The 16435-nt window shown below is 38.7% G+C and overlaps 1 protein-coding gene across 5 annotated transcripts in view; it reads left to right on the top strand.

Annotated features, from left to right (window-relative positions):
• TTBK2 (tau tubulin kinase 2) overlaps positions 1-5109 on the top strand; it is a 40902-nt gene extending 35793 nt beyond the window's left edge. For 3 of the 5 annotated variants that reach the window (XM_053383939.1, XM_053383925.1, XM_053383959.1), the window contains 2 exons: positions 375-1639; positions 3416-5109. In XM_053383939.1, the coding sequence (XP_053239914.1) occupies positions 375-1639; positions 3416-3884 (1734 nt within the window). In that variant the 3' untranslated portion in view covers positions 3885-5109. The remainder of the gene's footprint in view (positions 1-374; positions 1640-3415) is intronic. The other 2 variants (XR_008329840.1, XM_053383950.1) reach the window with 2 other exon arrangements.
• Positions 5110-16435: the final 11326 nt, after the last annotated feature.

Raw genomic sequence — 16435 nt, 5'->3', positions numbered from 1 at the left:
CCGTATCAAACACCACATAAAGATTGAGTTGGATGAGGACAGAACAGAGACCTGTAGAGCTGGCAGTGAGGAGATTAGTGATTTTGATGAGGACTGTTAATGTTACCACACACAAACATACATTGAATTGTCATGTTAACCCTAATTTACAACCCAGCTTAAAATTTTCCTGTTGTCTTCCAGTTTTTTTCCAGTAGAGATTGCACCAGTTGGCCCAACACAGAGATACAAAAGTATAGGGCTGTGTAGTTGTGCAAGAGCAAGTTATCTATTACTTGTCTTTTTGAACCTGAAAATATGATATGGCAATATGTAATTTCAAAGCCAATAAAAATCTTTTCTGTAATATTTCTTTCTTCCTGTTTTCTGTATAGGTTACAATACCCAGACCATCAATGGCATCCACACAGTCTGCTTCGGAGAGTTTTCATTTTGGCCAGCAACTAGAGAAGAAGGACCGGGATCCACGGCTGTTGGAACATGCTGTTGAACTTTCCTCTCCTAAGGAGAACTTGGTTGGCTTGGCAGTGGCAAACGATGCACTAACTCTTAGTGCCAGTAGAACAGATGTAGTACACAAGTTAGACCACAACCTAGAGGCAATTGGAAAGGATGAGTGTATTGAAGAATGTGTTGGAATCCAAGATCATAGCCAAACAGACTTACTTGAACAATACACAAAGAGACAAGGAGAAAATCTCTTCGAAAAAGTGGAAGAGAATCAGCTTCCTGTGGCTTATGAAAATGATATTGAACTACAGATTGAAGGACCATGTTCAACTGCTCAAGGAAACACTGAATCTGTATTGGATGGTCCTCTGGCTGTTACAGAACCTGAAGAACTGAGGCCAATTCCTTCCTCCTCCTTGCCAAATCAGGATGCAAAACAGGAGTTACAGAAGCAGTCAGCAGCCGAAACATCAGATGTTTCTTTATCAAGAAGTACTGACCCATTTGCTCAAAAACAGGAAAACCAAGTAGCACCAGTGCAAGAAAATGGTTTCCATGATGATGGGGATATTGATCATGCTGAAGAATTGCAATGCCAACAGGTGAACCTTGCCACCTTTTTGCACCAAGAGGGGAAAGAAGAGCAAAATGTCCAGAGAAATGGAGAATTGTTGCACTCCAGTTCAGAGAATGAGAGTTCTAATCCATCCAAGAAGGAGTTAGTTAGATCTGCATTCGTGGCTAGACAGAGTCGCATTCCAGTTTTAGCACAAGAGGTAGACTCCTCATCAGAATCGTCTCCTGTTTCAGCAAAGGAGAAGCTGCTTCTAAAAAAGGCTCATCAGACAGACTTGGTTAGATTACTTGTAGAAAAGAGACAGCTCAAATCTTTCCTTGGTGACCTCTCAAGTGCCTCTGACAAGTCACTGAAAGAAAAAGTAGTTGCTGGTCCATTACTGCTTCCTGAAGATGTGTTGTCCTCCTTTTCAAAACTGACACTGGACACTCATTTGCACAGCCAAGTAGAGGAGAGTTTTTTGTCACCAAGCAGTCCTCAGTCCAGAAAGAGCAAAATCCCAAGACCCGTATCTTGGACTCCCACAGATCACGTTAGCAGTTCAAATTCAGCTCAGTTTTTTCCTCGTCCACCACCAGGAAGACCACCAACAAGGCCTGGAGTAGAAGCCAGGTAAGTAAAAACAGCTACACCTTTGAAGCAGATTTGAGCAGTTTTGGGAAGGCTTTGTATGATACCATGCAAATTGCACTAAGTACTCCCCCCCCCACACAAATATCTGCAATCAAGCTTATGTGCATACACACATACAGAATATTTTTCTCTTTCAAAATTCAGAAAAAATTTACCTGAATAAGAACATTAACAACATTTGTATACAATATTAATTTAAAACACTAGGTTTCTAAAACATTTTGCTTCTAGATTTAAGTAAACCTGGATTGCCTATAGAGACCTAAGAGTACACACCAAGTGAGCTGGATATGATAGTAAGAAAATCAAGCTATGACTCTTAATATAAACCACTCCATATCATTTATCTTTGGGTAATGCCATTAAGAAAACACCTTTTCTGTTACCATTCCTTGTCTGATTTACCCAAAAACCAACCAACCACTCAACCAATAACTGATCATATGCTTTTTCTTAAAGCTGGACCTTTGACTATTAAGTATTTAAAGGACACAATAGCAGAATGTAAGCAGAAAAAAAATATTTTTTATTTGTAGCTTTTTTTTCAAGTAAAAGCTTTTCCTTTTACAAGGTAATGCAGACTATGGCTGAGAATCATGGCTTTTCAGAGACTTTGAAGACGGTATGAGACAGCTCTTGCTTTTTGCGCTACACTCTCTCTCTTTTTCCTCTTGTCCTGCTATGGATTCTCGTTAAACAGGGTTTTGTACTGCAGGAAATTGTAACATGCTGCCTTCAAGTCACAAAAAAATTATCAGCGAGGAACAATAGCCAAGGCCTCCTGATGGTCCTGTGCAGCACTTGTACAGATTCTGAATACAGATTGCATTCTTATAGGCTTTGTAGCCACACTTACTGAAGTTTAAAAGTTGCTTTTAGGATGCTAAATTGAGTGTCAAATACCAGATTTTGCATTTTACAGTGAATGCATTCAGTATACTTATTCCTATGTATTATTTATTCAATTTATTTATTTAGTGCTATGTCATTTTAAAAATGAGTTCTTGCCTGGATGCAAGAAGAGAGTGAGCCTGCTGGATCACATGAAGGAGGCCTTTCCTCTTTGGTGTTATCACTAAAAAAAGCTATATTCCTTGTATCCACCCATCCCATCTCATTGATGGAACAGAGAGAGGGACCTCAGGTTGATTTCAGGACTTGGACAGCTTCATGTGGGATAAGGCAGTTCTTGATTTGCCTTGGTCCTTTTACAGTAGCACTTTAGGCCGGGCCTGGAAATAAGTAGTAAAGATGGCACATTGTAGTAGTAGTTATTGCCGAGTTAATGCATTCATTGCTTTCCATAAAAGTACCTCAAAGTAACCTATAAGAATGAAAAAATCCATACCAATACAACATTTAAAACAGCAACAATACATTAAAAGTGACCATCTACTAACTATAATTAATCAGATTACTCCATCCCATACACAACATAAGCACGATCACCAAGAAATGCATAGCTAAAATTTCCACAGGAACCACAGTGATATTAATGCTCAAATACGTGGGAAGAGAGGATTTCACCTGGCAGCAGAAGGTTGTTAATGCCAGGGCCAGCTGAGCTTCCCTGCAAAGAACATTCTACAGATGGGGAGCTGCCGCTGAAAAGAACTCCACCCTTTGGACTTTTGCTAGAGGGGCACACAGAGAAGTGCCTCTGTTCTTAGATCAAAGAGTATGAGCCTACCCAGACCTTCTCATGGCACTGGAGAAGGAGGAAATGGTACTAATCAACTTCTCTTTCTCTTGAAGGTTGCGCAGGTACAAAGTACTAGGAAGTAGCAGCTCTGATTCAGACCTGATCTCTCGCCTGGCTCAAATTCTTCAGAATGGATCTCAGAAACCACGAAGCTCTTCTCAGTGTAAGAGTCCAGGGTCTCCACATAGCCCCAAAACACCACCCAAAAGCCCAGTCGTCCCCAGACGCAGTCCCAGTGCCTCCCCTAGGAGCTCTTCTTTGCCTCGTACTACCAGCTCCTCACCATCCCGGGGTGGGCGTCCTCACCATGAGCAGAGGAGCTCATCCCCACATCTTGGAAGGAGTAAATCGCCTCCCAGTCTTTCAGGCTCTTCATCTTCCAGGAGATCCTGCCAACAAGAGCACTGCTACAACAAGTCTAACAAGAATGGGTTGAAAGGATCTAGTGGCTCCTGCCACCACTCCTCTAACGTTAAGTCTCCCACAGGGAAGAGCAAATCAGCCAGTAAACTTAGCAGATAGGAACTGAGTCTGTGTCTGGTGTCAAAGCCCCTTAATCCGATGCATGTTGTGTTTGTGTACTGTGTATTTAAACAAAAGTCTTCTAAAATCAGTGTTCATCCTGACTTTCAAAGGAAACAAAAATTAAGATGAAATATTTATAAGGTCCACTTTGTATATGAGTGGCCAGGCATTTCCTAAGAACATGCAGCAAGCAGATCAGGGAGGCTAGAGGGCAGGGATGGAGCATCTGGAAAGTCCAAGATGTGTGAAACAGAACAGTGTCTTGGAGGTGAGTGTTTTTAATAAGATTTTAGTTTACATTTTGTTTAATATAAAAGCATGACCTGTTTTAGACTGTTTCACAGTTATCAAACCTGAAACCTGAAATTAATTTCACCTTGGCACTATTACATCTGAGGTACTACTCAGCTGTGAGTGTCTGTAGAGTTTTTAAAAAGCACATTATTTGAAACAGCAATACTCCTGTAAGTTTCTATCAACGTTGGGCTTCACACATCTGTTTTCAAGTTGCTCACTGCCCATGTTCCTTGTTGGTTTCTACTTCCCTCCTTTTAAAGCAAAAACAGAAAAACTCAGCATCTTGTACCACTGTATATTTAATGTGGGCTACATTCTTATATGCAGTAAATGTGTACAAATCCACTGAAACCAATGTAATTTAACATTTATGTAAATTTACCTATATTTTCAGATTGGTAACATTCTATTAACTGCTGTTCAGATCCTGATTCTTGGACAACTTGATCATTTATCTGTGTGTGAATTTCTGGAGTTATGGCAGGTTTACATCATATCATATATGAAGGATCTGGAGATGATGCTCACAGTCTGAGTTAAGAAGGAAAACCAGAAGAGTTTGGACCCTGGAGCATTCCTATAATTAAAACATTTGTTTGTGCAATAGTCTCTCAGGGTACAAAGGAGAGCCACTGTTAAAGCTGATCAGAATTTACCCATTGGGGTGAGATGTTTAGTCCATTTACCTACCTTATTTACAGTGTTCCTCTCAGTGTAACTGTACTGAGGAAGAGCAAAAATGTTTACACACTTAGACTTCTTACTTGAGAATGTAATCTAAATCTGGAAGATAAATGAAGCTTTCACCACCTACTAAAAGGACACTGCAGAGCCTTCATATGTAGTAGGTTAGAAAGAAGCAGCAATTCCTTTGTTTTCTTAAGAATCTGAAAAATAATACTTGATAGTAAAACCTACAACGCTATTTCTCACATGTCAACATCCCTAAACCTATATTGTATGTCAATTTGCAGATGTTGCTACCAAAATCTGAACCAGGTAATCATACATGTTTATTGGGGGTTTGGGTGGAAGCCCGCACCTCTGTAGCTTCCTGCAATACAAATATACATAGTTCCTTACTCAGACATATTCTTGTGTTTAGGGACATTATAATTTGGAAAACAACATACTGAAAACTCATGTTTAAGGATTGTCTTCCATTCCCTCTGAATAAGATCAATGGCTTTTAGTTTTCCCAAACTTTATATAGGTATCATTTTATGACTATTAGAGGAATGACTTGTTTTGCTAGATTTAGAAATCAATGGTGGATCACATAGGGATGTTTTAAAAGGGATACAACTAGCTCTCCAAAAAGGTTCCTGTTGTAGGGGATACTGGATGTGTGGGTAAATTTGGAAATTACTGATCTGCTTGCTATAGTCATATGCCTGTAGCCAGCATAAATTATTTTTAATTTAACTTTGTTTTATTTAACTTCGTTTGCTGCCAAAATAGTATCTTTGGATGGAAAAGGGAATATTTTCTCTCTGAGCTAACACATTTCTAATGCTGCATTGAAGCTGCACTGAATTTCTCTGGTTCTGTCAGAATGTGTTGGAATTTTTTTACTCTTAAATGTGTATATTGTTTCCCATAAGTAATGTAGCACAGTGTGAAACCTTAGCCTCATTCAGGTTTCAAACACTACAGAGGAATGCAGTAGGGAGAGCATACCTGCTGTTTCTTGAGAAACTATATGATTTATAAGACCTATTATGTTGTATTATATTGTATGATAGGTGCTATACCAATAATTGCATGTTCTCATGGTAAATTATATATTATAAATATTTATAAATATATATATACACATATGCTTCTATATCCTTAACTCTCTCATTTGCATTTGTAACATTATGGACCACAGACAATGCAGTACTCCTTCAGTTGCGTGCCTGAATTAAATACCCTTGGCCTTGCTGCTCCCATTTCCTGGCATGCACAAAGCTGAATATTCTTCATGCCTCAGTTCAGGACTGAAGGGTTGGTGGTTGCTCAGCAACTCAGTGTTCAATATCAGCTTTGTCGCTTCACTTTTAAATTTCAGAATGAAATGGAATGAATCAGGGGAGCTATGTATCTGATGGCCAAGTGAGATGTGTATTCATGATTTTGATTTTTCATCTTTCCCCCACATCTTTCCATCAGCAGGCTTTCGTGTTGAAATTGTTCCTTGTGACACTGGGCAGTGAGTGATGATAATAGATCAATATGATACAAGCAAAGAAAATTAATTTTCTCTTTGCCCTTGCCTTGTCAGCTCTTTTCTCTTGCCCTCTCCCATGTCTATGAGAAGCTGCTGGGACTCTCAACCCTTCCCTGAGGCTGCAATCCAAGTGTCTGTGTTCTGGTCTTCACATGTTACCAAATTTTATAGAGTTAATTTCAGCTAACAAATTATCCTCATAGAGTGTAGTTGAAACATCTACATCAGTCTTCCCCAACCTGGTGTCCATCAGATGTCTGGACTATGGCTCCCTTCATCCATGATGGCGAGTTATGCTGGCTGGGACTGTTGGAAATTATCCCAAACTTCTGGAGGACACCATTTTGGGAAAACTGGTCTACATGACATGCCCCCTTTTGAGATGGTACATAAGTGCTTCCAGGGAATAATTTATCGTGAAGGTAAATAATTCTTGTTGATACAGAGGTACATCACTTTGTGATAACTGCCTTGAAACAACAAAGTTATGAATTCTTCATGCTCATTCTGACATTTTTGTGAGGCATTTAATGTCATATAACCATTTGGTTCCTAAAGTTCAGCTTAAAAAGGCATTCCTTTATTTATGACTTGTTTAAACTGCTTGCAATATTCAGTTTTTATATTTTATGCTAAATCCATGGTCATGATGCTTCTAGAAGAGCCCTGGAGGAAAACCTTTATAAACATGCCCAGAGCATCAGTATTAGAAAAACAGTTCCCCTTGCATGTAGGGAGAGGCATATCCCAAAGATGTATTTTCATGCTTTGCTGTCAGGGACATAATAATTCCTATCCTATGCATTGACTTAAAAAGAATGTTGTCAAAATGCTGTTATACATTCCTCTTACTTATGGCATATGTATGCTAATGTTCAAACTATTTTGTGTTGAAATGCATTTGTATTTCTTTCCATGTTGTACAAATGCAGTCGAGATATAGGTCAGACTAGAAGGTAACTGTGGAAAGCACAGGAGGTTGCCTATGTGTTTTTTTAATGCAGTGACTGAAAAAACTATTTTCTGGAGTTGTCACTTTGCCAAACATCTGATCCAATAGTGATTAGAAATCCTTTAGTTTACTAATGAAGCTTTAAATTAGCATGTTGACTTACTATTAACCAACTCATTTTCTTTGTCTTAATCCGTTGTTTAGTTTCTCCATGTCATGTCTTACACAGAGATCTGCATAACCTTTACCACTTCTGGAAGTGAACCAAATAGACATTGTGAATGAATTTTGATTACAACAACTCTAGCCACACAGAAGTGATTGCTGTCATGGGGTTAATTTGAATTGCTTAATCTAGTTTGTGTTGGATAATAAAATTCAAATTTGAATATGTAAATCAAGGGCAGCAAAGAATTAATAAGCATGGCTGGGATTGAATCAGAACAAATAAAACTAATTTCCTCATTGGCTTGAGCCAGAGTAAGGAATAGTTGCACAATTTTCTGAATAGGCTGCAGACATTTACCCACAAACAGCATAATTTTGCCAATGAGACACCATTGGTTGTATCCAGCAGCATCAATCAGCTGATGATAAGGAGGGTTTCCCAACTCTTTGGAGCAGGTTTAGGAAGGGCAAAGGGACTGCAGCAGCGGATTAGGGGAATCACCACAAATTGCTTCCTTTCCTGTTCTGATGACAAAAGCCTTACTGTCAGCTGAGCAGCACTGCTCAACTTAAATTGAGAATACTACCCCAAAGCAATGACAGGTATAATAGATACACTACCTACTCTACAGATTCTCTAAACTGTTGCCACTTTGTGCTGAATACACTTTATTTCACTGCTTCCGGGAACATCACAGCATCTTTTGCACAGTTTTTAGTATTATCATTTTTAGGCTGCTATATTATGGTATGTAGATCACACTTCTAAATGGTATTGATGGGAAACATCTCAGAATTAGAGGTTTATTGCTGGCAAACTCCATTTTTACCTTGTTCAACAAACTCTTCTATAATAGTTGGAGGGACACTTGTCACATCCCTGACACATGTTGTGGCTACAATATAGCCTTGCTATACGGAAAGGGAATGCAGTTTGAAACTTATGCATAGCACCTTTGTAGGGTAACAATAAGCCTAGCATTCCTGTGATACTCATGTACTGCCTGTGGTAAGGGTCATTTAGAGGTTTTAACACCTGCCTTTGAGATTATCTGTCCCTAATGCTATTCTTTAATAGTAACAAGAAAATAGAGTTGTCCTTTTTGATTCAGGTTTCCTTTTATTTTAATTCTACAGTACAACACGTGTATTTGTGGGAAATGTTTTGGATATAGTCTCTTGCTCTTGATAATGTTCTATCTGCTACACCTTGCTGAACATCATCTCCATCAAGTCTAATTAAAAGAAATTACCAATATTCAAAACCCTGCTCTAATTTTACCTATGGCTGCTTATTTTTATAATTTACAAATTTAATGTTCTCTAATGCCACCAAATGCAATTCCTCCCTGAAGTAAACATAAGTAATACACTGATTTGTCTACAGTAGTAAATCTATGAAATGCTTTGTATCACCTCCCATTTCCAGAAAACGTAGGACAATAATTTTTAATAACATAAGGAAGACAATGAATATATGCCAATAATGTACTTAAATTCCTTGAGTATGAAAGCGTAACTGTGCCTGCATTTTAAAATCTATTCCTTCAATTTATCTAAAATATTATTTGCACATTTTCTTTCATTTCCTCAAAACAAACCAATTAAAAATGGTAAAAATGTAATAGGCCAACTGGTTTATTGGCATAGCCGAGAGAAAACATAACCTTGCTGCTTTTATAGGCTCAATGCTACAAGATGCAAGAAAGTGTTATTTTCCCAGTTAGTGCTAATAGGAATTAAGATAGTGCGTATCTTGTTGCATTGAGCCTCCAAGTTATATGCTGTGATTCCCAAATCACTATGCTGCTATACTGTCTCCTGTAGTCTTGGTCTTCCTGCATTTTGAGTTAAGGACAGCCCAACCCGCCAGGATAGCGGGCACAGATCTCCTTTGCCCAGCCTTGCACAGAGGAAGGATCCTCTGACGGCTTCCTTTTGTCCTAAGATCAGGTTTGTTATTGTAGTGACTCCTCATAAGTAACATTTATTTAAGAGGGGAAAGTGGTCAGAGAATCCACTACAATGCTTGCTCCTCTCTGTATTAGTATAAAACATACGTGGTTGCATAGAGGAAATTTCTGCAGAGCACTGACTCCTCCTATGCACCTGAAAATTCTGGGAGCTGTGACAACACATGGGGGCTCACTGAATGAATGAAGACCCCCATCCCACAGTATGTTGTCCCTGCTGCCTTTGAGGATTGGGCTGTAGTGGCTGTAATAGCTGACTTACCCAACTGATCCCCTTAACTGTTTGAGGATTGCCCAGAGCATTCTGACATTTTAGGGTAGTGCCTAACCCCTTCCTTTGTCTCAAAACAAAAAGCAGGGAAATAAGAAAGGCAACTTTTTTGCTTTTGTTCTTGTGTAGTCTGCTTTTCCACCAACTAAATCTGTTGTTAGTAAAACAGGTTAGTGGAATGAGTGGGACAGGCCTTAAACCAGATATGTAGTATGCTTATTGTTGTGCATGTCTTTTAGTGATAAATTGATTGATACCTGTACTTATGAACAAGAATTTGTATATAACATAGCTTTCTCCAAATTTTGGCCTTCCATTTCAGAGGAACTTTTTTTCTCCTCACAACCCTACAAGAATAGTTTTCTGAAAACAAACAAATTGAGTAAGATGGAATATTAACAATTCTAGTCATAGGATCTTAGGCGAGTGTGTTGCCTATATCATCTACATTTATGTAATTATTATCACAGCAGGCTGTGTGCGTATATGTATATATATATATATATATATATAGAAGCGTATTGTATGTTGGTCTTGTTTTTTAACTTGGTGATAGCTCCATAATTTTATTACTTTTAAATGGCTTTGGTCTCTAGTAACAGTGTCTATTAACAGTTAATAATGGCCAAAAAACCCTAGTGCTAGAAAATCTTTAAATTGAACTTCTGCAGCTTTAGACTAGCAACTTGCTTTTATGAGCTCAACTCAGCTTGCTTGTAGGTAACTTAAAGGAATACAACTTATTTCCTTCTGCAATAAGTAGTCACAAGGACATAACACAGAGAGGGACTTCTGAGCAGTGGTGCACTCCATTATATCTAAAACTTTCATATAGTTCTATAGACTTAGGAATTTGGGTTAAAGTTCAGAGTTCATCTGTCATTCGTACTAGAGAGAGCAGTGCAACATCTAAGTAGGCTTTACCTTGAGTGTTCATTCAATGAAAGAGATTTTCTGACATCTGAGTGTATGTAGATTTAGAAATTTAATTCCTTGGGTCTTTCACAAGATCTTTGCTTTGGTAAGCGTTGACTTTTGCTGTTCTGCATTTGGATCTTGCTATCTTAGTTTTCTGCTGGACATACTATGTTGTACTTTTGTCCATTTTTATGCAGGCATAATTCCCCATGGCATTAGCCAAATTATTGCCTTTAAAGGAACTAAAAGAATGAGCCACAGAGGATAATTGTGTTTGCCATGATTTCCCCTGTTAGATATACAAAATATACATTTTGTGCAAAAGTTTATAGATTGTGGATTGCACCAGGAAATGTTTCAGCTGCTCTGGCTCACATATAGCAGAGTCAAATTAATACAAGGTTCTATCCAATATTAGTCAGACCTGGAGGAGACTCAAAGAAATTGATGGTCATGAGTAACAGGTCTGTAGGTCTGTTAATTTCACTGCGTCTGAGTATGAATAATGTTAGATACAACTCACTGATACATAAAAGGCTGCCTTTTAAAAAGGCTTTTTACACAAGTCTTCAGATGAGCAGTATTATGCATCTAGGTGGTCCTCCAACCTCTCTTGCATACTGTTCCTTGGTGGCCAGAAAGTACCGTACGTTTCTGTAACTCTCTCCCTAAACATCTGCTTTCTTACTGAACTATTCATGCCTGATCATGTTTTATATTTGGGTTTTCCCCCCTAACTACTTTACAACAGAATCCAAAAATGAAGGAAATGAAGGCTTTGAAACCAGGAGTGACCTCTGAAGCACTGAACTTCTAACTAATCTGAAATTGCTTAACAATATTTTAAAAATGAATTATTTCAAAATTAGAAAAAAATGCACTTGTTATTTACTAGAAAACATTTAGCATCTCAAGAATAACAGTTATGATGATGAATTTAGGTAGAAAGTTGTTCTGGAGAGGTAACTTAGTATCGTCAAGTATTCCAGTCTTTCCCCACTTCTTGTTTCCAAAATTCAAATTGGATGTCTTTTTATTTATAATTTTTGCTCAGTTGTTTAAGAACATAAGGTACTGACATAGTGTCTTTGTAATGGTCATGTGTACATAAAGGTGTAGTTATTTATTTCCCTTCCCCCATTTGTATCATATCAAGGCTTTGTAAATGTTTTAAGTTCTGTTTTTCAAATTATTTTGTATTTTATTTTTATAAACTGGTTCTAAATAAAAAAAAAATCATTCAGCATGCAAACAATTATTTTGCCTACATTTGTTCAATTTATTCTATATGGAACTTGACCAAAAATAGTTCTGGAAATGCCTTCCTTTGAAAAGCAATGAAGTTTATTTCCTATGAAATGGAAGTGTGGTGCTGATCTGTGAATTACCAGTTTTGCAATGTTGATGACATATTAAACATCTTTCCCCCCTACAGTAGTGAAATGAAAATGGACGTTTTTCTCGTTGCTTGATTTCTCACCATTGCATTCCATAAATCACTGCCAGGTGCAAATTGCAATTGCGAAATATACACCAAGTTCCTTTCAGTTGGAGCAAATATGATAGTGTTTAAACATCAGTGAATGCTGAGTTTTGTCCAGAAAACAATAAATACAAAACAGGCAGGGATGTTATAGGGGTAACTTATTTACATAAAGGAGTGTGCAAAGATTAAGATCTATAGTGAAGTCTCCATCAAACAAAGTGAATTGTAAATCTTAAGTATTCAAAAAGAAGCATAATCACAAACACCTACAATTAGGTATTCATAGAACTGTAGAGTTGGAAGGGACCACAAGAGTTGTCTAGTCCAACCCCCTGTAATGCAATAATTTTTTGCCCAGGGTGCCCAATCTTTTGCCACAACCCTGAGATTAAGAGTTTTATAGTCTACTGACTGAGCTGTGCCAGACACATTGGCTTGTTGAGAATTACAGACTGCTTTAACAACCCATAGGTAGTTAACTGTTACATCTCTGGAACAACTTGGAAACTTCCTTTTGGTCAGCTATATTTCAAGTACTAAGTAGGTTAAAGCTGTGAACTGTTGGGAATGACCCAGTACTGTTTCATATACTGACACACAAACTCTTGGTTGGAGAGATCCCACATTAAAAGTAAATTAGGATTTCTTTGATACACTTCTCTCCATCGTGTGAAGAGTGAGTACAAAAGGCATTTTGGTAGAATCCATGACAAAGTGTTGGTTGAATAAGCTCTATGATGTTTGGGTCTTTTTAAAAAACACAATCCCACATTTTTAAAAAACTATCAAGCAATATATAATTTTTATTAATAAAATAAATACAGTAACATTGGTTGTCTCTTCAGCTTTCTGGTTATTCCCTGTCCCTCACATAGATTGTTCAAGCAGGTAGTTGTGTTTTCTAGAATCAGCTTAGACTGTGGAGTAACCAAAGAAAATGTCCACAGCTGCCTTTGTTTGACATTAGGAACCTCTGTTAACCAGGGTGAACAGTAAGGGGTGTTGGCAACCCAGCAAAAGGGGACTTTGTGAAATCTGAAACTGCTGGGAGAGGAGCTGGAAGCTGGGAACTTGCGGCTCGGAACCTCGAGCGATGGGAAAGCTGCCCTTGAGTCCCCACCCCTTCTCCAAATTAAGGGAAATCTTTTTACTTCAATGACTGGCTTAAGAGAAGGTAATTTCTGGATGCTGTTATAGTAAATGTGGTACCAGGTTTCATCCTGGTTCAACTTTTTTTGGTGACTTTTGCACTTCAAGCAACAACTAAGCCCAGTTCCTTTACAGGACATTAGTGCGACGGGAGGTTTGCTGCTAGTGTTCAGTTTCCACCCCACCTTTACGTGACTTGACGCAGTTCTCAACAAAACACTTCTTGCAATAATACAATTCAACAAGACAGTAAAAGTAGTAAATTTATATTGGGATTAGCTGCAACAGAAGCATCTGTATGGGTTGGCTCTATAGAATACAGGGCTGTGAAAAAAGAAGCTTGATTCATGGGTCTGAAAAGGATCCAGTGGTCATCTGGTTTATTATCTTGCTCAAAGACAACGTGGGAAATTTCGGACCCCATAGATGTTGTGCATTGAACTTCAATTCTATCACCCAGATCCCAATAGTAGTACTCTTAGATGCTAGGAGAAGAATGTATCTTAAAGTCATTGCAGGGGAAAAGTGATCCTGTAATAGAAGTTAGAGGTGAATGTACTTCAAACTTGAAAGATTTGTCCTGTGCCCAAAGTGTGCAAATTCTGCAAAGCATGGAACACCCTCCATTTATGTGGTTCAATGCCTTTGGGAGGCAGAAGAGAATAAAAAGAGTGCTGCACCGCAGCGGAAGTTGCAGAAGACCCTTTATCCATGACACAACCATGTATTTAGAACACTGTCTTTGTCTATACCAGGGCTGACCAAAGACATTTTGACACCTGCTAGGGAAGAAGTGACTGAGTGCAGCGGGATCTGCTGTCCCTGTGAGTCTGGTCACCTCATCTTGCCTTATGGGTTGGCTAGCTCTGGTCTGTACTACCTACCAGTAACTCTGAAGCAAGCTGCTTAAGTTCTGTAACACAGATTTGCTTCCTGTTAGTTTAAATGTACGTTTACTCATAAAGTTACAGTGGTACCTCAGGTTAAGTACTTAATTCGTTCCGGAGGTCCGTACTTAACCTGAAGCAGTTCTTAACCTGAAGCACCACTTTAGCTAATGGGGCCTCCAGCTGCTGCTGCGCCGCCGGAGCCCGATTTCTGTTCTCATCCTGAAGCAAAGTTCTTAACCTGAAGCACTATTTCTGGGTTAGCGGAGTCTGTAACCTGAAGCGTATGTAACCTGAGGTACCACTGTATCTCTGTAGTTGTGTTAATGCAGTGTTTGGCTTTTTTTAAAAAAAGATTTTATTAAGTTTTTCATAATACAGTACAAACAAATTTAAACAAAAAGAGGAAGAATGCAAAGTCCTCTCTTGTCTTAACCCTTGTCTCATCAAGAAAGAGGTGGATCGGAACCTCCCAGCTCTCGCCAGGGAGATCCCCTTTCTTCCCCCAGCCTCCCGCCCAGAGAGATCTTCCTTTCCCTGCCTGTCACCCAGGGCCCTTCAGCAGCTAGCCATCACCTTCATCTGCATAGAATCCCCTCATTGACCCAGAGCAGAGGACATAAGAAGAAGAAGCATGAGCAAAGGGGGGGGGGAAGGGAAAGAAAAAAGCTACAGAAAAATAAAAATAATAGTAAAATAAAAGAGGAAAAAAGGAAAGAGAAATAAATGAAAAGATAAATGAATGAAAAGAGCTTCTTATTGTCCATCTGTCAGTTGTATATATAAAAATTATTCAAATATTCACTCCAGGGTGGTATCCAGCTGTTCTTCTGCTGGGTGATGTTTTTCCAGTTTTCAGATCCAGGTATCAAGTTAATTTTCCTTCCGCACAAACATCCAAAAGAGGTTCTGGAATTATTGTTATTATCAATATATGTCAACAATAGTTTTCTTCCTGTCCAACGTAACAGCTTTACCTCCAATGTTGAAAAAAATAAACCCTTGATCTTTATTCCCACAGGAGTCTCTTTGCTGTGGTCATATATTAAAACAGTAATCCATAATTACTTGCTTATTGTATATTCATTAATCCACACTCAGTTCCATATATTCCAATCCCATTTCCTCTTTTCCTTAGTTTTCCATCCTTTTTTAAATAAAAAAATAGTCCTTTCATTTCCTCTTCCATTCTTTTTCCAGGGGTGTTGCCAGAGACTTGAAAGCTTTCCCCTCTGAATTCACTGCAAATTGTATGCGGAATCCTTTCTTTCCCAGCTCTATCTCTGCCAACTCAGGCAACCCTGTCAGATGGGTGGGGTACAAATAATAAAAGTATTATATTTCTTAATCTCTCCATACATGGTTTCATTCCACTCCTCCAGCATCATAGCTCCAGAATCTGCCATTCCACTGTCTCCAGCTTCACCATTCCACTTTCCTGGTCTGACAGTCCTCCATAAATATTATTTTCCAAAGGCTCTGTGTTGTCTTTAGCCTCAGCTTTGTCTAGTTCACTTTTATTCACCATTTTATACATCTGAGCTTTGAGCTCTTTCCGTTGCTCATCCAGTAGTTGCTGCACAATGCCATCAGTGTGGTGTCCAACAGTATTTTTGCCATGCTGAGTGCTTTTAATATATTAGTCTTTACTTATCAACAGTATATTCCTTGCATTCCCTTTTCACAGTGACGTAACGTAGCTTCACTTCACAATTAGCACATTCATCAGTGAGGTGGATAATTTAAAATAAAATTTATTGGTTCCTTGGCATAGAAAGCATGCCTTTCAGAGCATTGGAAGTTAAACCCTGTTATCCCTGTATCCCCTGTTCCCTCATAGATAATATGATAACCAAGATTTATGGCCAGGAGACGTCTAGTGTGCCATGATTCCTCCCTGGAAGCCTGCAGTGTCTGGCATCTTTTAAGAAAATGTAAACCACTGTTGTCTTCAACTGCTGATTGCCACTATTAGGCAAATATAAATTAAACAGCCACAGAAGGTTCTAAGGATGAGTTATGGCAAAATTCAAACACCAAAAACAAGGGCAAGCAGAACCAAATAATTTCTGCACTCAACACTCTGTACAGTGGTACCTCGGGCTAAGTACTTAATTCGTACCGGAGGTCCGTTCTTAACCTGAAACTGTTCTTAACCTGAAGCACCACTTTAGCTAATGGGGCCTGCTGCTGCCGCCGCGTCACTGGAGCACGATTTCTGTTCTTATCCTGAAG

The sequence above is a fragment of the Podarcis raffonei genome, chromosome 1, assembly GCF_027172205.1.
Source record: "Podarcis raffonei isolate rPodRaf1 chromosome 1, rPodRaf1.pri, whole genome shotgun sequence".
Lineage (NCBI taxonomy): Eukaryota > Metazoa > Chordata > Lepidosauria > Squamata > Lacertidae > Podarcis > Podarcis raffonei.
Note: the sequence above shows the minus strand (reverse complement) of the source record. Positions and strands in the feature narration are given on the sequence as shown.